At 54.0% G+C, this 23,333-nt stretch overlaps 2 protein-coding genes across 8 annotated transcripts in view; one reads left to right on the top strand and one right to left on the bottom strand.

The window, feature by feature from the left end:
• Positions 1-12,789, top strand: part of TMEM163 (transmembrane protein 163) — a 224,624-nt gene extending 211,835 nt beyond the window's left edge. Inside the window, exons 6-8 of the mRNA XM_045868972.2 lie at positions 1,832-1,943; positions 10,411-10,552; positions 11,802-12,789. Of these exons, the coding sequence (XP_045724928.1) occupies positions 1,832-1,943; positions 10,411-10,552; positions 11,802-11,862 (315 nt within the window). The 3' untranslated portion in view covers positions 11,863-12,789. The remainder of the gene's footprint in view (positions 1-1,831; positions 1,944-10,410; positions 10,553-11,801) is intronic.
• Positions 12,790-13,818: 1,029 nt separating this feature from the next.
• MGAT5 (alpha-1,6-mannosylglycoprotein 6-beta-N-acetylglucosaminyltransferase) overlaps positions 13,819-23,333 on the bottom strand; it is a 336,998-nt gene continuing 327,483 nt past the window's right edge. For 6 of the 7 annotated variants that reach the window (XM_064586440.1, XM_064586441.1, XM_064586438.1 and 3 more), the window contains one exon: positions 13,819-19,684. In XM_064586440.1, coding sequence (XP_064442510.1) covers positions 19,486-19,684 — 199 coding nt within the window. In that variant the 3' untranslated portion in view covers positions 13,819-19,485. Of the gene's footprint in view, positions 19,685-19,730; positions 20,013-23,333 lie in introns of those variants that run through there. The other variant, XM_064586444.1, reaches the window with a different exon arrangement.

Genomic DNA, 23,333 nt, shown 5'->3' with positions numbered 1-23,333 from the left:
GAGGGAATTCAGCTGCCCCTCCTAGAAGAAGGATTAGCAAAGGATCTGGGGACATATGTTAAGACCAACCACCATAGATCAGTATTCTGGGGGAGATGCTCTGATGCTTTGCAGATATCTTGTTTCCAGGGAGGTGATTTTTCAAATGATTTTATTCAGTTTTGAAGCCAGGAAAACAGGCTGTCTTCCTTTTCCCCAGCTTTCTGGCACTAGGTTAGTGAATTTGGGTAATAAGATGCTTAAGGAATCTTACTTCTTTTGTATATGGGATGCTTTATCAGATTTCTGCTGGAAGGTGCATTTTAATATTGGAGAGAATCTGGAGGCTGTGTCTCGTGGGAGCGATGCACGGGGGCTCCAGACTGAGGAGCATGGTGGGCCCTAATGTCATGAGATGGTGATGCTGGCTTTTGCGTATGTGACTCATTCATTTTCTTGCGAAGTTAAGGTAAAAACTTATAGGAAGTGCTAAGATAACAACGTCAATAGCAGACTTTATTTTTAGATGCCTTTTCCGCACCTTGAAGGCTAAATTCGAACTTCTAATTGCCTTGTTTGAATTTAAGGAAAAAACATGGTTATAAGTAGCATCAGCCATGATTGACCCTGTGGCCAATTCAGTAGGCTCTGTGTTGAAGTGTTCTTAGTCCAGTTGGTGTACTTACATGTTCCCGTATTCTCCAACTGCTTTTGAATTATTTATGAAAAACTGCACATAGCATGCACTGTTTTTAGCATTCCACCCAATTACGTTATTGATCAGTGATTGCCAAACATTTTGGCAGAAGTGTGTGAAGGGGCATCTCCTACAGGAAAAAGAATATTTAGTGTCTAAGGGAATATGAATCTGGATTATCTGTTCTTGATCATATTTTCCAATTCCTAGTGACACAGGTAAGTAACTGACCTATGAAAACAAGCAAGATACTCCCACCTGGTGGCAGCATACCCGATTGATGATTTGTTCAGGGAACAAAGCTGGTCTTTTTTTTTTAAATTTTATTTTATTATGTTAGTCACCATACATTACATCATTAGTTTTAGATGTAGTGTTCCATGATTCATTGTTTGCCTATGACACCCAGTGCTCCATTCAATACATGACCTCCTTAATACCCATCACCGGGCTAACCCATCCCCCCCACCCCCTTCCCCTCTAGAACCATCAGTTTGTTTCTCAGAGTCCATAGTCTCTCATGGTTTGTCTCGCCCTCCGATTTCCCCCCCTTCATTTTCCCTTCCTGCTATCTTCTTCTTCTTCTTCTTCTTCTTCTTTTTAACATTTAATGTATTATTTGTTTCAGAGGTACAGGTCTGTGATTCATCAGTCTTACACAACTCACAGCACTCACCATAGCACATACCCTCCCTAGTGTCGATCACCCAGCCAACCCCATCCCTCCAACCCCCCACCACTCCAGCCCCCCTCAGTTTGTTTCCTGAGATTAAGAATTGTTCGTATCAATGAGATCATATGATACTTGTCTTTCTCTGATTGACTTATTTCGCTTAGCATAATGCCCTCTAGTTACACCCACGTCGTTGCAAATGGCAAGATTTCGGGTTTTTTTTTTTGTTGTTGTTTTTTTATGGCTGCATAATATTCCATTGTATATATATACCACATCTTCTTTATCCATTCATCTGTTGATGGAAATCTTGGCTCTTTCCATAGTTTGGCTATTGTGGGCATTGCTGCTAAAAACATTGGGGTGCACGTACCCCTTCGGATCACTACATTTGAACAAAGCTGATCTTTAAGGCAAGTGGTTTGCAGATAATCTGTTCTAGCGGGAGGTGAATTGTTGAAATCTGGAACTTTCTCTCCTAGGATGATTTCCTGTTCAGCGTCTCCATTTTAAGTGGGATCCTTTGCAGCATCCTGGCTGTGTTGAAGTTTATGCTGGGGAAGGTTCTGACCAGCAGAGCACTCATAACAGATGGTGAGTAAGGCCAATATGCCTGATCTCTGGGGGGCTGAGCTCACAGTGAGGGAAGATGCTATTCAGTTGCTTGTCCTGCAGAAGAGCTCAACAATTTGGAATCTGTTCCTCACTATCCTCTCATCCCCAGGCTGTTTAATGATTTTCAGGGTTCCCATATCAGGGCAGATGTCTTGTACCCTGGGAATTTAATAAATTTCATGAATCACCTCCACTCTGACCTCTTAACAGGGTGGATCAGGGCTCCCCAGCCTGTGATGTTTGTTAAAAACACAGATTCCAGAGCCTGACCCCCTGAAGATTCTGATTCTGGGAGTTGGAGGTGGAGTCCAGGAAGCCGTAATTATACCAGTGCCCCAGGCTAGGCGGGGCACGCTGAGATTGGGTGCTGCCTCCATGGCCAACCCAAGAGGCCAGGACACAGCGTCACAGGGTCCAGGGGAGATGGACCCTGAAGTGTCTCGCGCTCCTATGTGACCTTTTGACCACCAGCTTCTCCGGCCTTCCTCAAATGCCACTTCCTGCAGCGCCTGCTGGTGGCTTCTGCCCTAACAAGAGAGGGCTGCCTGGGGCCGTGGAGGCCATTTGCCCATATGGAACCAAAGCTTTTTTTTTTTTTTTTTAAAGATTTTATTTATTCATGAGAGACAGAGAGAGAGAGAGAGACAGAGGCAGAGGGAGAAGCAGGCTCCCCGCGGAGCAGGGAGCCTGATGCGGGACTCGATCCCAGGACCCTGGGATCATGACCTGAGCCGAAGGCAGACGCTTAACGACTGAGCCACCCAGGCGTCCCGGAACCAAAGCTTTTTAAGCAGCAAAAGCTGTTTAAGACAGTAAAAGGATCGGCGACTGGGACTGAGCCGTCCTCTTCCCTGCTCTGCTTTTAAGCAATGGGAGGCCCAGCCTGGCTTCTCAAGCTCCCAGGTGGACCCAGGGGCAGGGCAGGCCGGGGGAAGGCAGGACCCGGCCGGCATCAGCTCCTGGGTTTGCTGCTCGACAGCACGGTGCTGCAGGAGCACGGGGCCAGCAGAATCCGAACCACCTCTTTCAGGTTTCTGTCCCATTGCTGTGCAGCCTCCTGCCTGGTCCCCAGAAGTGCATTTGCCACTTCGGTAGCCTCTCTGGTATAAAGGAACTGCTCTCTCCCAGAGCCAGATCTAAAGAGCTCGTGGTTCCGTCGCATGAGAACGCTGCACGCATGCCTGAGGCCACGGCCTGTGCGTCCTCTGAGGGCTCTGCCAGCCACCGAGACACCGTGGCTTTCCGGGAGGACTGCATTAAGCCACGCCTAGTATAGGGTCCCGTCACACCCCGGCCCGAATGGGTGCCCTTTCCCCTTCGGGGGCAGACCCAGAATCTGAGGAGGAGTGTTCGTTCCCCGTGATCTTTGTGGTCTGGTGTTTTTTAACCCGGGACAGGAAATGCCTCCTTTGGACTTGGAGTCCTCCTGTACCTGGGGATGGACAGCCCAGGGCGCGCTCGGCTGGGAGCTGCAGGCTGGGCGGCATTAGCCGGGTCTGCGTGTGGGTTCTCCAGCCCCCTTCAAGGTCCTGTTCCGTTGCTCTGAGGGACACGGCTCTGCCAGGGCCTGGAGGCCTGAACAGGAAGCAGAGGCCTGGCTGGCCTGTGGCTTCTCCAGCGGCGGTTCCGTGTCTCCTTCCCAGGGACGCAAGGGTCCGGGAGGGCAGGCCTGGGGGAGGCTCCCAGCGGAGAGTACTCACCAGGGGCTCCTCTTTCAGCCTTGCTTTAGGCCCTGAAGACACCAAGCCCCTTGGCCTGCAGAGCATCCACATCTTATCTATTCCCTTGACTGCAGTGGAGACCCAGGAGGTGCACCCCACCCCGCCTCGGCCCCAGAAGCCTGGGTGTGTACCCAGCAGTCAGACCCGCCCCTCCCACCATGAACGTGGGGTCCAGAACAAGGGGCCCCCTGCCTTGACTGCAGTCTTACTTCCTGTTAGATATTCCAGATACTAAGCTTCTGTTCAGGCTTCTGTGTCCTTCTCACCCCCTCCCATTTTATATGGTGTGTGGAGAAGACCATGGTGATAAGTCGGTTTTTTAAATGAGTAACTTTTTTCCTAAAGATTTTATTTATGTGTCAGCACAAGCAGGGGGGACGGCAGGCAGAGGGAGAAGCAGGCCTCCCGCTGAGCAGGGAGCCCGACACAGGGCTCGATCCCAGGACTCCAGGATCATGACCTGAGCTGAAGGCAGACGCTTAACCGACTGAGCCACCCAGGCACCCAAATGAATAACTTCACTTCTGACTCTATAATCTTCACACACAAAACCAGCTACACACAAGCAGTGTTTCCATCACAGTCTTGAACCAGGGAGGAGTCTTTTTTTTTTTTTAAAGATTTTATTTATTTATTTGAGAGAGAATGAGATAGAGAGAGCACATGGGAGGGGGGAGGGTCAGAGGGAGAAGCGGGACTTGATCCTTGGACTCCAGGATCATGACCCGAGCCGAAGGCAGTCGCTTAACCAACTGAGCCACCCAGGCGCCCCCAGGGAGGAGTCTTGACAAAGGGAAGTGGATGGTTTGAGCGAAAACTGTTCCACCCACAGGCAGAGAGTGGGGGGAGCCATCCTGGGGGTCGTGGTGGGAGAGAGTCTGGGGTATCAGAGGGGCACATGGGATGAGGGGGCACGGCAGATCCTGCCGGACATCGGGTCCATGGTAGGATTCTGGATGTTTTCTTAAATATTTAACCCATGGTGACATGATCAATGTTTTCTAAAGAGCCCTGTGGCCGTCAAGGTGGGAGACAGAGCGGGGGGAAGAAGAGCTGAGGCGGGAGAAGTATGGGGAGCCGTGGGGGTGGCGGGTGGTGGCCTGCACAGTGAGGGCAGAAGGGTGGAGCATGGGGGGGGCACTTGAGGACGTGGCAGCACTATTTGTAAAACGGGCAGGGCTCGGGGTTGAATTGTCACTGGGGGCTGACAAGAGAGACAGACACAGAAGGACAGACAGCACTATCACAAAGAGTAAAGGCAGCGGGGTACCCCATCCCCAAGCCTGTTACCCATTAGGGACCCCCGGGGGGTCGGCAAGCTCCACAGTCCCCTGCTTAGTGGGAGCGCCAATTACAGCCTCCTGCTAAGTGTGTTGTCCGGGCTCCCAGTTTTACTCCTGCTTTGATGAGCAGATGTAGGGAACCGTGTGTAGCTATCTCCTCTCGCTCCTTCCCTCCTTTGGGAGGTGGGGGCGGGATGGGCTTCAGGAGCCATGCCTATCTTTAACGTCGGGGGTCTTCAGAGGGGCTGGCTCTGGAGGGCGTCCCTTGTGGCTGCTGCCCTGGGAATGCCCCTCTCATGGTCTGGCCCCGGGGCTGGGGGCAAGACTCTCTGCAGGAGGGAAGCAAGTTCAGCAAACTGCTTCCCCTGCAGGGAGGGAGGGCAGGCTTTATCCGTCACATGGGGCGGTGGCCCTTCCCACGCGGGAGCTGTGCGTGAACTGGGTCAGGCTGACTCCACCAGCCTTTGTCGCTGGGCTGTGTCCTTACAGCCGGGAAGCAGACCTTCAGAGAAAGGGGGACACCAGGTGTGGGCAAATTCCAGACACTCCCACTCTGTGCCGTGCAGTGTGGTAAATCTTGTCTAACTTGGTTTGGTTGCTTTGAATATTCGGTCAACATGCGATTTTTGCTGTCAGCACTAGGCCAAAGCTGGCTGTGTTATTTAAGGCAGAATGATTTTGCACAAGTGAAGAGTGCCAATCAGAGGGGGATTGTGGAGAGGTCCTGGGAGAAGTTTCGAACCAGGAGCCAGCAGCTGGGCTCCAGAGCGGCCTGCAGCGACAGATGGAAATCTGACTGAGTGGGGGGGGGTGGGCCTGGGCTCACTGTCCTCATTCCCTCAAGTTCTGAAACCCCAAGAGGCTGGGATGGTTTTCCAGCACATGAAGAACTTCAATCAGAACTTTCTGCATAAAATGAATGTGCTTAATTATACAGATCATTCCCTAGTCCTTAAGGCCAGACGGGGAGAGCCTTTAATCAGGAGAGCCTCTGACAGGATACTGCGTTCCTAAACCGACAATAGCATTTACTCTTTACAACAGCTCTGGTTTTAACCAAGGGGACAGGAACAAGCTGTGAGGCTGCGGGGGTGGGGTGGGGGGGTAGCGCCCAGAAGTGTGTGACCCACAGGGCTTTGTGTGCTGTGGAGGTGAAGATGGGAGGTCTGGGGCGCAGGGCTGTGAGCTCGGGGTTGCTGTGGGACGACTGGCTGGGAAGGCTGTCCATTCTGAAGGATGTGGCACGGCAGATACAGAATCGTCCCCTAGCCCCTGGGTGCTTGTCCTGCATTCCTGCGCGGGCTTACGAGAGGTGATGAGGTGAAGCTAGCTGTGTCAGGCTCTGTCGCCAGCGAAGGTGAGTGGGGCCAGCTAGTGGGAGCTCTTCCCGGGAACTAGCTGCGTGCAGGGGGTGGGCCCTGCGGAGCAGGGTGACTTGCTGGAGCTGAGCAGACATCTAGTGGCGGGCGGGGGGACTCTCACCTCTCTGCAGCCTCTCCCAGCTCCCCGGCTTCTCCTTCTCTGCGGGGCTCCAGGCCACACACATACCCCCCACCCCCCGCCATGCCCCTGATAAAGGAGGAGCGGGGAGCAAATGATTCCAGGCTGCCCTCGGGCAGTGGCCAGCTCCCCCTTGTCTTCCCCTTGGTTCTAAAATTCCCCCGACACTGAGAATGCCCAAGATGTAAACTCGAGCCCAGGTAGCCTGGGACAGAGTAATGGACTCGGCCAGTGCTTTTGGTGGCCTTCTGAGAAAAGCTGTGTGCTGCAGAGCCTTTGTTTTTTTGTTTTGTTTCCTTTTTAAGAGGACTGTCCTGATTCCATGTATAAAAAAGGCAGGAAGACTCAAGGGACTGCCAGAGGCAAGAGGGTAAATGCCAGCTTCTCAAAATGGGAGAGGGGAAAGAGGATCCTGATGGATCAGAAGACAGGAGGGAGATATGGCCTCCGCTTCTCAGGACCTGCTGTTCCCCTCCTGGGGGAGGTGTGGAGGCAGAACCGAGGATGGGATTGCAGAGGATGAAACCATGGGTAGTCAGGGAGAAAGGGCCAGTGTGTTCCGCACGTTGGGGCCGGGGACGGACTTAGCTGGTGCAGAGCTTTCCATGGCGGTGACAAAAGGCTGCAGGTGGGCCATGATGCTTTTAAAACACAGGCTTTAGAAGAGTCTGCTCCAGAGCTGCATGGAGAGTGGCGATTGAAAGGATGCTGAGCCCATTTCTTCCTTGTCCAGAGCTAAGTGAGCATGGAGAAGCCAAAGAAAGCCACCACACAGGGGCCACTCGGGCAAGGGGACGCCAGGAGGCAACACGGGGTGGGAAACCCGCCTGTCCCTCGCCTCCACCTTTAGAGGTGGAAGACTTGGAGATTTGGACCTGGGACTTGGAGCTGGTGAGACACATCTCCGGTGAAGCCAAGGTCACCACTCAGCCTCTCCTCTCTTCTCCTGCTGCCTCTGGGGCACCTAGGACAAGCTCTTAGGATGGCCCAGCTAGACATGGGAGTGCGGGGAGAGGCCACAGCTGGCAGAGGCCTCACTAGCTCCCAGCTCCCGGCAAGTCCTGGCCTCCCTCTCCCCAAGGTTCCCTGGGCTGGCCGGTGGAGGATGTGGCCCCCAGATGGAAGGAAAGTGGAGATGTCTGCCTTTCCCAGTCCCCACCACTTTTACCCAGGTGAAATTGGGCTGGAAGCCTTTTTCAGGTGTGAACCTTGAACAGCCCTGAGAAGGGAGTGGGGAGGTTGACTTTCCAGGGAGTCTCGGGCTCCAACCTGTAGTTGAGGAGTGAATGGCTCTAAACCTCCTCCCTCAGAGGCAGTCTCTCCAGGGCCCCGGCCACAGACCCTGCCTGGACTGGGAGGCCCGCGGAGCCCTGCAGGGGTGGCTTCCTCTCTCTTGGGTCAGCTCAGCCCAGCCGCTGCTCAGTAGGAGCCCTCTTAGCACAGCCGAAGCCGTGTTCCAGGGCCTCCTTCCCTCCATCTATTAATTCATTAATTAATGTGGTCATCCACTGAGCCCCTGAGAAGTGCCAGCCCGTTCTGGGGCTTGGAATACAGCGAGAGACACAAAAGCCCTGTCCTTAAGCTTATGTCTCCAGCGGGGAAGAAAGAGATGTTTGTAAAAAGAAAAAGAATAAAAATACCACGTTAGGAGGTGAAGAGCTCTGGGGAAGAAACAACAGCAAGAATGAGAAGGTAGGGTGTGCATGGGTTGCAGGGCTCTGAGGGCTCAGCCTGGGAAGGAGGCAGCGTGGGAGACCCCGGGAGGAGCGGTGTGGGCTGACGGGGGCGGGGGGTGAGTCCCGAGGCCGCGGGGGAGACCAGGGGTGGCGGCGGCAGGTGGGGTGTGCTGGGAGCGCAGTGGATGGGAAGGTCAGTGCGTGATGCGGGCGAGGCAGGAGGGGCTGCTCGCGGCAGCTCGGGTCAGCCTTGAAGAGTTGGGATGTGACCCAAAATTGAGCAGCTTTTTTCTTGGAGGCCTTCAGCTGCTGTCTGCGGGGGAGGGAGATGTGGGCAGGGGGGAAGCAGAGCAAGTGCTGAGAGGCTGTTGCAGGAGTATAGTCAAGGGGCAGGTGCCCTGGGGTTGGGTGGTGAGAGGCAGATGGAGTTTGGGAGGCAACAGCTGATAAGATCACTTGACAGATGGGTTCGCTTGGGATTGGTGACATTTTGGGTGTGAGAGATGTCAAGGATGGGCTCTTCGATTTTTCGCCTCGGCAGCTAGGTGGATGGCAGCATTTACAGAGAAGGTCGTGAGAGAGTGAGGTGTTTGGGGGCAGAAATTGAGATTTTTGCTTTGAACATGTTCAGTTCGAGATGCTTTTGAGTGGGTCTGCAGCTCAGCAGAGAGGTCGGGCCGAAGAGCAAGTTGAGAGACCCTGGGGTGGGGAGGGCAGGCACTCACCCGGGGGAGGGCGGAGGCAGGGGTGGTGGAGGCGAGTTCCCGCCACTGTGCAGGGGAACCCCCAGGGGAGAGGAGGACCCAGCAGCGAAGACAGGGACGGGATGGCTGGAGTGGAACGAGGACAGCCAGCCATGCGAAGAGCGCAGGTTATGAACCTGGGCAGGTGGCAGCTTGGTCCCTGATGACCTCAGGGCGGTAGCGCTGGAGTGGGAGGGGTGAGGAGAGCGGGAGGTGCACGGGGAGACAGCTCTTGCGGGAGATGTATGAAGGGCAGCAGAGCCGGGGTTGTGGTGGGGGTGCCAGGAGGTCCAGGGAGGAGACTGGGGGGGGTGGGGAGGTGCGGTTTCTCCTAGGGGGATGCCTCAGGAGCGTGAACCGAATTCCAGGAACAGAGGTGAAGGAGTTGGCTACAGGCAGGAACAGCGCTGCAGAAGGGGGGCAGGGGTAGCAGGCAGGGTGGGTGGTGGTTTGGTGTGGGGAAGATGAGGTCGTGTTGTCTGCACCTATGTGCTCTAAGCAGGTCTGGGTCATGGCATCAGCTGAGAGCTGGCATGGGGAGAGGACAGACCTGAGGGAATAGAGGAAGGTCCCAGACAGAGGCCATTGGTCCTTGCTGGCCCAGGTCCAGCTGCTTCCTGTTATTGGGGAGCAGCGTATCAGAGTCCAACCCTGGGTCCCGAGAAAGGGGTCGGACCAGGCTTCACTCGACGCCACCCTCCCCTGCTCTTCATCTAGAACCTCTCTCCTCAGCGTCCAGCCCCCTACGTATGAACATGAGGTGGCTTGGTCCCAGGCCTCGTGCTCGAAGCCGGCACCAACACCTTGGAGGGGAGCAGGTGTAGCTGCCCTGGAACCGCAGGGGGGCCTGTTGCGGGGGAGGTGTGTGGACCCCGAGCGTCTCCCCGGGCCGCTGTCGTGTTGGGGGCAGGCGAGGACTCTTGCGGCTCATACCTGGTGGGCCCCCAGCAGCCATTCTGAGCTGTTCTTTCCCATGTGGCCTTTGAAAACTCAGGTCAAATGAAGTGGGGACCCATTGAGGTGCCCTGTGTGGAGAGAGAGGCTGATCAGTACCTCTTGGTGCCAGTCCTGTTTCGATTGCCTTTTCTGCCACCCTGTCGCAAAGTCTTAGACTTAGCATTTCCTTTCCTAGAGAGTGAAAATCCTCAGCTGATGGGGAGACTCTGGAGGCCAAGAATGGGGGGTGCAGGGAGAGTCCCCAGCCCCGCCCTCAATCTATGTCACCTTCGGTCATGGCGTTTCACGTCACTCTGCTTGACCTAGCGCTCTCACTGGCCAAGTGGGATCATAATCGGACTTCATAGGGTTGAGAAGATCCCGGCTCGGTCCTTGGCCCTGCCGCCATTTAAGTTGTCCTCGGCGACTTGAATGTCTCCCGTGTGTAGACGCTGTCCCGGACCCTGCAGACTCAGCAGGGATGGGAGCCCGGGATGTGGAGGCATGCCTGGCATGTGGGGAGTCTCACAGGTGGTTAAGAAAGTTCTCCTGGCCCTGCCCTCAGCCTCTCCTTGCTCTCTCTCCAGGGTTTAACTCCCTCGTGGGCGGCGTGATGGGCTTCTCCATTCTTCTGAGTGCGGAGGTGTTCAAACATAACGCGGCGGTCTGGTACCTGGATGGCAGCATAGGTGTGCTGATCGGCCTCACCATATTTGCCTACGGGGTCAAGTAAGTTCTCCTTTTGTCCTCGCTTCCCCAGGGGCCACGAGTGCTCCATTTGCCACTCCTGACCGTCACACTTTGCCCCTGTGACCCCTCTGAGCCCGGGTGAGGTCAGGGGACTAGAAATGCCCCCAGCAGGGGCCCAGTGTTTTTGAGGTGGGCAGTCTTTTACTCACTCTGTGGTCTTCCTTTTGTGCGTGAAGCTTTGTGCCCCTTCCTTTCTCTCTACCGAGGATCATAATGACACACTGGGGAGGCACGTTTGTGTGGTGTCCTCACAGGTCAAGCTCCTCCTGCCCAGCAGCACCACTCCGCCAGACCCCACTTAGGGAATTTTCTCCAAAAGGGACGAGTCACTGCAGAAGGGCCCCACTTGAGGCTAAACCCAGCCTGAGTCCTCTCACTGAAGCAGTGCTGTGCAATCACTGACTGCTCCAGCGTCCAGGCTGGGGTCGGCCTTCGAGAGCCCTTTCGGAAAGGCACTGAGGTTTTAATTGTTAAAGCGCTCCCTGCCTCCCGAGAGGATAGCTGTAGTAAGAAAGATGCACGATCAGGGGTGGCCAGGATGAGGGCAAAGGGGAACCCTCATACGTTGCTGGTGGGAATGTACAATGGGACGGCTGCTGTGGAGACCCGAGAGTAGCTCCTCACCGTGTTCAACGTTGGAGTTCCCACTTGACCCAGCAGGTGTCACTCCGGAGAAATGAACACACACATCCACGTAATGACTCATGCACGAGTGATCACAGCAACATTACTGATGGTAGGCAAAAGGCAGACACAACCCAAATGTCTATTAAATTGGTGAATGGAGCAATGTAGTAGAGCCGTAGAGTATTCCGCAGCCTTAAGAAGAATGAAGTATTGCCTCAGGCCACATGGATGAACCTCGAAAACACGGTACCAAATGAAAGCAGCGAGTCAGAAAAGGCCACATGTTAGGTGATTCCATGTAGAGGAAATATCCAGAAGAGGCCAAAGCAGAGGCTAAAAGTACATCAGCAGGTTGCAGGGGAGGATGGGGAATGACTGCAGGTGGCCATGGGGTTTCTTTTTGGGGTGACAGAATGTTCTGGAATTAGGTGGCGGTTGTGGTTTGTACAACCTACGAATATACTAAAACGCACTAAATTGTTTACTTTAAAAGGTTGAATTTTATGGTATATAAATGGTAGTTTTTAGAAAGCCTTGTGCTTACTTCCCAAAGCACTCAAGCCCCAGGGCTGTGGGGGTGACTTGTGTTTCCTTCCTGCAGACTCCTCATCGACATGGTGCCCCGGGTGAGGCAGACTCGCCACTACGAGATGTTTGAGTGACAGTGGCCAGTGGGGCCCAAGCCGGCTGCTGTGCATCCGCACGAACACCGTCAGGACCACGAGGTTTCCACACAGGCAGATGGTGCCAATATTTCACTGAACATCCAATTTCTTTTTTGGCAAGTTTGTGTTCATGGGAACAAGGTCTGCCCGGCAGGTCAGTCTGCACTCCTCCCCCCATCAACTGTGTTAGGACAACCCGCACAGGAGTGGGGACAGGTTTCCCCACCTCCAGCGAGAACTGACCTTTTCTGTTTTCTGCAGTAAAAAAGGTTCTTGTGGGTAAGATAAGATCTCTCCTTGGCAGAAAGTTCCTCTGTGGTGCTCTAAGCCTGAAATGGATAGCAACTGACCCGACCCACCTCCTCTGGACCCCCGGTGGCCCCCGCCACCTCCCATTCCAGAGTCTGTTAATTCCTGGCAGATTTTAAGGGAAGACCGTACGTTTTGTCCCTCGCCCCTTGACATGCCCAGAACCATCAGTACAGATCACTTCCTAATTTCTATCAAGGTATTTCATTAGTTTCATACTGTTTTACTAATCCTGACTCTAAACAGATTTGTCCAAAAGGAGACCATTCTATTTTTAAAGTACTTAGTGACACATGTATGAGCTTTGCATGGTTGAACTGAGCACATGACCATTTCTTGTACATTCAGAAGCTGAACCTACATGTAAAAACAGAATCCATTTTTGAGAGATGTGAAACGACAGTTTATTTGTAATAAATAATTATATAATCTATCCATATGTGCATAGATCTCTATGCTGTGTGAAATGGTTACGTCCCAGTCTGCTAGAGATGGCTTGCCCCTTTGTAAGGAACGCGATGTTCCCTGTTTCTGTAACGTTAGGTATAGGTTCTGTGCCTCTGGACCTGCTGCTCGTCCAGGCGATGGTGTCCGACCAATAAAGACCTTCACCTGTTTTGTATGGTACGGGGAGGTTATCTTGCGCGTTCTCACTGTCCTGGGCAGGTTTTCTGTTGTGTATGAAGGATGCCGTGGATGGGGTCCCTTGGGTCTGGGGAGGTGGTGAGGGGAGACCCTGAAGGACTGTCCTGATGGGCGCTGCAGGCCCTGCGAGGGAGGGGGGCTGCACATTCATTTGGTGCTTGGGACTGCAGGATGGTGCTCCCCAGGCCTCGCCCGTGCCTTCCATGCCCCCGCTCCTAGGGGGCTGTCTCTGGCTCGCTGAGTGGAGGTGGTTCATCACTGACCTTGATTCAGTCTGACACGTCCCGTGTGGCTTCCTCAGACAGCATTTTGAGGAGTGTTGCATGGGAATGTTTGTTAATAGGTCACATGAAAAAAGGGTCGACTCTATGAGCCGGTCTGGGAAATGCAAGATTCAGTACATTTCATTTCTGTGTCTAGCACATGTGGAAACTTTGGGAGGGGAAGCTATGATGTAATACCACCCCCCCGCCGCTGCCAAACGTAAACACTCCAGTTTTTTCTGGCACTTTGTGGGACGTGTGTTCCACAGATGCATGATGGGAACTGCATGGCATCTGCATTCCAGGCAGTAGCCAGGAGTTCTGCTGGCTTCCGAGAGGCTGGCCATCGCTCTCCAACATTCTCAGACAAGCCCTTGGGGTGGACATGGACGTGCCCTTCCTTCTTTCCAGGGCATCTCCCTGCAACCCACCCCCTGCAAAAAAAAAAAAAAGCCTACCAGTCCTCTGTGCAATTCCGTTCCCATGTAGGTGAATGCAGGACAGGGGGAGTGCTCTGGAATGAGTATCGGTGGATGCCACATAAGGGAAAGACCACTCGAGAGTAAAACCTTTCCCTCCCCACTCCTGACACGTACCTTCTCATCAGCGTTTTCCCGCAGGGGGTCTGCAAATGGTGACCCGTCATCAGTGGGTGCCGGCACTGGGGGATGCCGCTGAGTTTGTTCCGTAGGTGACCCTGCACCCAGCCCAGACCCCCAAAAACCACTGCCACCTGTCACACAACAAAAGTTTATTGAAAAATAAAGTTCTCCCTAGTTTTCTCTACAACATTGGAAAACAAAGCAGTGTTCTCTATGCAGGTACAGTACGTTTGGACAGCGACACCTTATTTGCAGAATCCTGCACTACGTGACCCCGGAAGTGAACAGCAGAAAATGGTTGTACCAGGAGCTGTCTGAAGACACGCACACGGCCGTTAGCGTAAGGACATCAAGGCTGTGACAGCAACTACAGTAGGAAGGATGGCGCCTGCTCCTTTGGCGTCCCGGGAACACTCGGGCATGACAGCCAGCAAAATGCTTCCCAGGTCTGTTCCTTCCTGGCTTTGGCGGAGGTGGCGGGCCACGCTATGGTCCCGTCCGTCCTGCTGTTCCAGCAAGGCTTTCGAGGCCTACGGCACTGCCCACCTGCCTGAGCACCTGCCCCGTCCCCCGACACGGCCCCCCCACCACAGGAGCACAGAGCTGCCCTCTGCCATGCCTCACCAGCTGCCGGGGGGGTCCCCAAGGCGCCACAGAATCTGGGGTTAGAGGGAACGATGCTTTGAAGAAGGCAAATTCCAATCTTACACCCACAAACATATAAGACTGCTAATTGATTCCACTAAAGAATCCAAAGGAACTTAGAAAGACCCCGGACTCCAGCAAATTCCTCCATATTCCCAATGGCAGTCTATCCATATTAGTGCCAAGACAGAAGATAAAACTCTAAAACAGGGAAGAAAGAGGCTAAAACCCCAATAAAACAAAAAGCAAACTGATATTTAGGTGATCTGGGAAAACATCACTGAGTAGCCTCTTGGGAGTGGTTCTGAAGAAACTCTGTATCCCCCCCAACCTCCGTGCCCACCATAGCTCCACCTGAGCGGTTAGTCTTGGGGTCCACAGGGTAGCCAAGCCAGCCTGGGAGGGGAGGGGTCTTTTCAGGGAATGGGGCCAAAACAAACATGTGACCGCTAACCAGCCCAGGGTCTGATCCCTGTGGGTTGGAGTGTGGAGGGGCCGCCCCGGCCAGCAGGGAATAGCAAAGGGACTTTTGGGGGGAATGACAAAGTTCAACTGGCCATTCCTTTCTCCTTAAACAACACACAAAGTCTTTATTATTTCATTTCAGAGGAATATAGTTAACTTTGATTTAAGGGGTACAGTCTGTCAGAGAACTTATTTTAATTCTAGCTCAAAAAGCTCTACAAAGAAGAACCCTAGCATGGTCCAGAAGACATCAGTGGGGTGAGGTCCAGCATGTGGGTCACCCTTTTCATCTCCAGTTTACACGTTCTTACAGCCTAGTTCCATCTGGGGCTGAAGTCAGGGATATTTGCAAATCAGTCAGTGCATTCAGGGATACAGTAACATTTCGGCCAGCAAGATGGGCATAGCACTTAGACATCCTAAACCAGAAATTCCTACAGCATTCCATCAACTTGGAGGAGTATTTTCATGGAGGTATTACTTAGCTCTTTCTCAAATTTTATGAAATGCTAATAACAATATTTAACATTTACGAGGGCTTACTATGTGCTAGACACGGCTAAACACTGAATCCTCACAAAAACCTTAAGTGCTAAGAAAAGCTAGGGTAATTTTTGTCTGCATCTGAGACTATACAACTAATTTGGCCTTTTGCTAGAAAAACATAAGTTTCCAGTTTTTGCTGAAGCCAACAGGAATGAAAGAACTCACCCTCAGCTTTAGGAAATCCCCACCTCACTAAAGAAGTCTGAATCTACTTCTGTCCATCCAGCTCTTCCCACGGAGATGCTCTGCAGCCCTACAGGGATGGATGGGATTAGAACGAAGCCAATGTGGAAATTAAAATACTTTAAAATAAATAAAGTAATCCAGGCTTGGGATGGTAACGCAACCGAGCCTGTCGTTAACAAAATATATATTTTTTTAAATCAAGGATTTTGGGGGCATGAGAAAGGGTGGTACTTGTCCCAGTTATATACACAGTCTAGGTAAACCACCTTGGAGAAAGGGGATGGCCTGCTTTGGTCTCAAAAGCACAAACCCACCTGTACACAGCATATAGTTTTATCACCTTTACTAAAATAAACCCCATGTTCCCTAGGGAAACAACAGGGGTGCATAGTCTTTCCCCTTTATGGTAGTCAGATCAAGTGTTTTGAGGACTGGTCCTGTGCCCCAGGCCACACCTCACCGGGTGCCTGAGTTGCGGGGGGCACAGGCCTGTTGGCACGTTGGCGACCAGCACTCCTCAGATCCGAAGACATGGAGCCGCCTGGGAGGAAGCCAGCCCTTCTCCTGGCCTCATGGGGGCGCACGAGCACATATGCTGTGGCCTAGGGGGCTGAGCATCCTCGGTGACACAAGGGTGTGTCCTACCTTCAAGCTGGAGGATCTGTGGTCTTCCTTAAATGGTACCCAGATTCTAAAAACCAACCCCAAAGAAAAGTGAAAAGGCACATCAGAGAAACAATAAATATCAAAGAAACACTCTTAGTATTTCAAAACACGGAGCACACACACACAAAAAGCAAACTAAAGCAGTGACGAAAACTCAATCCAGGCAAAAATGCAACAGTGTCTCCATTTGTACACGTGCAAATCAGATTACAGACGTGAAATAAAGGAGGTTTTTACTGGCATTAAAAGAAGTGTGCTTCCCCTTTCGGGAGTCTTCACTCCTGAAAGTGTTTATGGTTCAAAGGAAAGCTTTCTCTCTTTTAATAAATTAGGTTCATTTCCCTCATGTTTAGGAATTTAGGATCACGGCAGGGGCGGAAGGAGGGCCAAATTTTACTAAGGAAAAGAAAATGGACAAAAACAGACAGGCAAGGTATGCTTATGACACAAGACGACACAGATCCTGACTTAGGATCTCTGTCCCTGTGTAAATCAGCAATTAAAAATTAGCTTAGGATTCTGCTCAGATTGGCAGTAGCAAAACTACCAAAGGCTCCCAGCTACACTCTGAGAGGCACAGCCCTCTCCCAGGGCAGCCAGCAACTGTGCCCCCTCCCCAATTTCCTCTTGGGGGGGCGCTGATCGGATGTGGGCTACGGTGGTGGTGGCCTGGGGGCCGCTATACATTCAGGTGTCACTGCCTCTGCTCATAATGCCCTGGACACCTGGACTGCGGGTTTGTCCCAGAAGCAGCAGCTATACCTGTGGAACTCCGGGTCCTTCTGGCCACTACCGGACTGCGGGGGGCAATACCGGGATCTTCAAGGGCGGGCAAGTGCTCTGCGGGACTGCTAGACCTGAGTCCAGATGGAGAGGAGAGAACAGCGAGGCGGAGAGGCCCTGAGCTCAGCAAACAGGACAGCCACAAACCATCCCTGCGGCTCCTGGAACACCAGGCTGGCGCAGCATCTTTCTCGGAACCGTGCTTTCCAGCTTCCTTGCTTTCTGAGTCCCTGGGCTTACTGAAACAGCTCTGCAAAATGGGTTAATTGGGCCAAGCTAGAGAAATCCGGTCTCAGTCCGCAGGCTCCCCCTGCTGGCCCAATGCCTGCATGACATCCTCTCCTCTGGAAGCTCCCACAAGAGCCCAGGAGAGGGCGGCCCTGGCCCAGGAATTGCAGCCCTGGGAGCTCAAGGGAATTCCCACAACCTAGGGGAGGAACCCAGAGGCCCATTCATAGGGAAAAGCAGTTCCTAACAACACGGAAGGCAGTTTCTCCTGCAGCAGGAATTGCCCTTGCAATACCTGGAGGAACATTCATATAGACACACACACACACTCCCCTCATTGCCAAGATCCCATTGGACTTCTGTGCTGGGCCCAGGCAGAGGGGGCTCTCAGCTAGTTCCTGAGGGGCCCCTGCACCCATGCTCAGGGCCCAGGTCTCCCTATCAGAACTCTCCTTGTCACATGTGCTCAGGGACCACCTGAAGGGTGGGGGAGACCCTAGCTGCTGCTCCTCACTCCCTTCACTCTCTGGGATTAGAGGTGAAATTGAGCGCCACTGGGAATCTAAGAAAAAAAAAAGGCTGGCTGTGCATTTGATCCTACTGACGCACAGGGAAGAATGGAGAGGCGGGCACCATCTAACTTCCCATACCTAAAGGCTCCACGGGCCCTGTGGTCTGCACGAGGCAGGATTCTGATTTAGTTCCCTTCCTGAAGGCCCACCCAGCCATGAGCCCTGCCGAACTGTTCTGCTGGGCCGAGGCTGGGCTGGCTGTCCCGGAGGGCAGCCAGGGCGCCGGGAAGCACAGAGCTGCAGCGGGGGAGCATGGTGCTAGGTGGCCAAGGCACTCAAAACCACCAGCGAGGGCTGCGTGGGTCACGCCACAGCTCATGACTGGCATGTTCTGCAGGAAGGAGAAGAGAGCTCACTGTCACCAGCCTGGAGCTGCCAGGGGCTTCACAGCACGCACACACACTTCTAGCCAGGGCACTGAAGCAGGGCCGGGTGGCGGTGGGGAGCTCCCACCACGGCAGAGACTGGGAACTCCAGGGTTAGCGGGGGCATCCAGTGAGTCTGACTGGGCCAACCTGCCAACTCGGAATACCCCCTCAGAATATTTGAGCCTTGAGTAAGAGCCACCATCAGACTCCAACCCGGTGCAAGACACACACCTACACACCCACACCCACAAGGTGATCGGCCAGGACCACACACCACGTTCATCCTGGCCTGCCCCTGCTCCCCCCTGGCAGCATCAGGGCCACTGAGAGCCTCATTCGTGGGACTTTGGTGCCATCAGACATGAGAAGGAATAGAACACAAGCCCACCTGCCTAGAGCACAGTTCTGGTTCTTAGGGGCCAGCTTCGCGCCTGTCCACACCCCAGCTCGGATAACCCTTTTCAGGAGTAAACAAGCATGACCCATGTTTCTACTTTCCTCCTTCCAGTGGCACTGGAGGGAGGGTGGATTTACCACAAACTAGCAAATGTCAATTCCCCAATCCTGCATTTCTTTCTTAAAGCCATCCTCATCAGAAATTAGGGCCAAGGTGTGTGGGTGCATGCATGTGATGGGGGGCGGGGGGGAGGGTCGAGGAAAGGAGCTCTCACTGCAAAGCGGCCCCATCTTTGGTCCCTGGCTGGGCTCTCAGGACAACACCACAGGCATGTCCCCCCATGCCCAGGAGGTGCCTGTCCTCTAGCTGCCATCTGTCAAGCACACACAAGATTTTCTTGTGTTCTGCCACCACCCACTTTGAGGAGCTGGGTCCCTGCGGCTGCCCTCAAGCGAGCCACCGGCCCCACAGTGCACCCTGTCTCCCTCCTGCTTCCTTCCGGAAGGAGACAGGAGTAATAATACAGTGAAGGTGGACAGTAAACAGTGGGAAATCAGAGAAGCAAGACGTGTGATCAGTCCCTCTGGGCCCTCCCCTGTTCCCCCTCCCTCCCTCCCAAATAAATAAGTTAATGGGTTTAGGAATGTTCCCGTAGAAAGTTCTTTCTGACAAGCTCCATTCCTCCTCTGGTTCTGTTTTAAATGAATCTTGAGACTCTTTCTACCTTGGAGCAGCTGCAGTGACACAGTCTCCTCAAGAAATTAAAACGAAGTTGTGCCAGGGAGAAGCCAGAAGGAGCAATACCAAATCGAAACCTTCCAGCATCGAGTTCAGGCTCTGGCGAGAGTCCCTGCCTGACATGGCGTCTGCCCCCTGGCCCTGTCCCAGTGGGGTCGGAGCCACTGTTAGTCCCACAGAGTGAGTGTGGGGCCGGGCCAGGGGCTGCTATAGACAGTCTTTACAGAGAGCCACCTGGCCCTTGATGAAGTCCCGGCAGGGGCAGATCCTCTGGTGCCGGGGGTGGGCGCCCGCACAGCTGAACAGCAGGAGGTCACCTTGAAACACGCAGTGCCTGTTCTTGGGGTCGAAGGAGGGCACCAGGATGTCCTTGGCCAGCTCTGAGCTTTGGCAGATCACCTCGTACCTGAAGGGGAAGACAAAGGCACGAGGCTTAGAGAGGCAGGGACAGTCCTTGTCACTGGCTCCTTGGGCCCCCCTCCTGAGGTGTGGGGTGCACGTTTGGTTCACCTGTCGTAAAAAGGAAATGGCAGCCTCCCTCTGACCTAGCAATTCCCCACCACCAGGAATCCGGGCTCGAGAAAGGTGTGTGTGTGTGGGAATGTGTGTTCGAGGCTGCCCACCGAAGCACTGTCTGTAAGGGAGAAAAAAATGGCAATAATCCGAATACTCACCAAGTGGGGAAGGGCTGAAGAGTTTGTAGCACATCTGTGCTTTCGGAGGTCTCTGCAGCCCTTGAGAGAGAATGAGGCAGAAATGCAAGAACCAGCGTGGAGAGCTGTCCTTGAGGAAGGCAAGTAGCGGAAGGAGATGCAGAGCGGGATCGACCTGCGCGCATGTGCGCCTCAGGACGAGAGGGCTACACCCCATAGTCTTAACGGTTACTTCAGAGGAGCGAGAACGGGGGCAAAGGCGTGTGTCATTTAAGTATTTTGAAAAATTCTGTTTAATATTTTTATTGGTGGTTTAAAAGGATCCATGTGACATGGCCTTAGTCTCCGGCTGGAAAGCCATCAGATGGTCTCCTGTGGGGGGTGGGGGGGTGTCCCGGGCCATCACTTCCCTGGACTGCTGCAGTCACCTCGGTCCGTGGCCATAGTAGGCTCCCTCCTGCCCCCTGCCTGAGAGGCAAGCGCCTGAGGCTTCGGGACATGCAGGGCAGGACTGCAAACCGGGGCTCCGGCTCCTCCACCGTCTTCGCCCCACAGCTGAGACCCAAACCCTTGTGGCTTTGCCTCCTCAGGCTAGGGCCACTGCCTGCGGGGCCAGGGGGAGTCAGCAGTGGCAGGCCTGTGTCTCCTCTATCTCAGAGAAGAGCTGCATCCTTTCTCCTCTGGCCTGGGGGGCATTGGGCCCAGCCACCCCGTGGCCCCGAGAGCAAGGAGGCCTCAGCAGCTGTCTAGCACAGAGTCTTAACGTGCCAGCCGGGGACCAGTTCAGAGCAGAGGGTGTGAGGGGGGCCGGGCGGCCCTGAGCTGGGGTCCCGACTTCATCTCCATGAGCCTCTCTCTGCTTCAGTTTCCTCTTCTGTAGAGTGGGGACAAATAAGCCTTAACTCACGGGGGAGCTGCGGAAATCAGTGCTCCTAGAGCACTTGGCCGAGTGTAGCTCGGGGTAAGTATTCGATAAACGGTAACTATCACCATTGCCACAGCTGTTGTCATCGTCACTGCGGTCAGCCTGGCCCGGCATCCCATGTCCACGGGACGGGCTCTGCCGCCTCCCTCCCCTGCCCCGTGCTGTGGGTGCACACACATGCCAACCAGTTCCACTTTGCTTTGTGCCCAGAAATCTGCATTCTTGCGGACAGGGTGGGGACCCCGAGGGGCACTCAAGGTCTCCTGCTGCCTCTGGGACGCTTCCAAACGCTGGGGCGGCGGGGGGAAGCAGCCTCCTCCCCGGTTCTCCTGCCCCCTCTTGTCTTCCTCCAGCCAACGAGCCGCCTGGCCCGCACCTGCCCTTGCCAACGGAACTGGACAATTCCCGGCACATCTGCTGGGGCTTCTCTGAGCCTGCCTGCCTGGCTCCTAGTGCTCGGGGGGTGGGGGGGGCAGCACCCCCTTGTAGGCTGCTCCTGCAGTCACCAGAGAGTTCTGCGACCTTTCTAAACGCCCTAACACCTCTGGTTGAGGTGTGCCGGCTGGGAGACATAGCACCCAGACCGTGAAGGTCACGGACCATGAAAACAAGGGCAGGAAGTGCGGATTTATGGATTTCCTTAAAAAAAGAGTGAATCAGAGATCTGGGGCTACCAGGTCCTCTGCAGGATACTGCCACTGGCCTACCCCCAGAAAGGGTCCTCCAGAACTCAGCTGTGCATTACAGGTTTCCATACAGAACAGAGCTTTAGAATACAGAGTTACGCTTAGGTTATTTCTTTGCTTAGGTGACTCAGAGCAGCTCCTATGTCTTAACTCAAGCCAGCTCCCTTGCACTGCTAACCAGGGGTGTGGAGAGCTCTCCAACTCTCAGACCCCATGGCAGGGGTCTGACTGACAGGAGCCATGAAGAAACCCTCCTGCTTCTGCCCCTGGTCACCCAGCTCAGACCCCAGGCCTGTGCTCCTGGGAGTGCGCACACGTGTGCACGTGTCTGTGAACACATCTCAACAGAGGCCGCCACGGAAGAAGCGTGCCCAGGGATGATGTCCGGAGACCTGCCACGAAGAGCTCAGGTAGCAGGTAGTCCCCAGCACGACACGTGATCTGTCATGGGGCAGCTCCCCGAAGGTGCAGCTGACAGGGGGCTATGGGCACATACGGCTCCAGACACTTGTGGAGGCCATCCGACCGTCAGGCCCCCAGGGAGCGCTCCTCAGCCCTGGGCAGTCAGACAGAGCACTCCACCACCCTCGGGCCGAAGCCAGAGAGGGGAGGTGACGTTCGCCAACTGCTGGAGTGCATCTGGAAGCCAGCCTCCTCACTCCCCACTGCTGGATCCCTGGCTTTTTCAGAGCCTATATGTTGTTGCTTGTGCTTCCCTGTTCTGTGATATCTGTCTGTCTGTCTCACAGAGACACAGACACACTCACTCCGCCGCACATACTCTCTCACTCCCGCTCAGAGACCCCTAGCACACGGCTGCTTCCTTTCTGTAGGGCCCCGTGGTGCTGACCTCTCCCCAGCCGGCCTCTTACAGGATGGGAGGGGGCTTCTGAGGCCCACTGGCCCTTGGTTTACATTATAGCTCCTGACCAAGAATAAAAAGCCGAAGCCCCACCTTCCCATGGGGCTGCCTACGTCTTGAGAGGATAGAAACAACTCATCCTTCCCGACAGACAGACCCAGGATGAAGGGATGCAAGCAGGACCCCACCTACTGGTCTTACTCCTCGCCTCTTCCCTGCCCCTGAACTCCTCCCCTCCCCCTCAGCTCCTGCCCTGCTTATTCCAACCCTGACTCCACCAAGTCCCCCAAACTCACTCGTGACTTCTCTGACTCAGGTGCCAGAGTGCTCGTGGTCTAGACTTCATGGTTTAGAACTGCCCATCTTCAAAAAGAAATGCCAGACTCAATCATTTAACATTTTAGAAGCTGTAACTTGAAAAAGTAGCAGAATTACAAATAAGGTGTCACATGAACACATGTTCCTACTTATGGAGCCAAGGTCCTCCCTAAGGGCCACCCCAGCTTGGACTCTGGCTTTTCCCGGGGCCTCTGCCTCTGGAACCTCGCCCCCCGGTCTGTGGCAGCACATCTGAATCATGAATGTTCTGTGCATGAGAGTTTGTGGGCACCTCTCCGGCACTTACACCATGCCCTGCATGAACGGGAACTCCACAACCAACTGCCTGATTGCCCCTGATTCGAGATGACAGCATAGGACACTCCAAAGGGCCTGATCTATGTGATATAAATTCCTACTACACAGCGGGGATAGACTGTTAGTTCTTCAAGGTTCTTCAATGGTTCTTCAAGGTCATGGGCACCCAAAGACCAAAAGGAGCTTAAGCTGAGAACCAGGCTCCCAGGTGGAGAAGAAGAAGTAGCATGGGCCTGTAGGAGCTACTCACTTCACTAACTGGCCATGAATATGGATAAGCCAGGACTGCCTCA

This window comes from Mirounga angustirostris, unplaced genomic scaffold (assembly GCF_029215605.1).
Source record: "Mirounga angustirostris isolate CCGP_5_RB_7025 unplaced genomic scaffold, mMirAng1.0.hap1 SCAF_3, whole genome shotgun sequence".
Classification (NCBI taxonomy): domain Eukaryota; kingdom Metazoa; phylum Chordata; class Mammalia; order Carnivora; family Phocidae; genus Mirounga; species Mirounga angustirostris.
The sequence above is the reverse complement of the archived record's forward strand: the minus strand, read 5'-3'. Positions and strand labels throughout refer to the sequence as shown.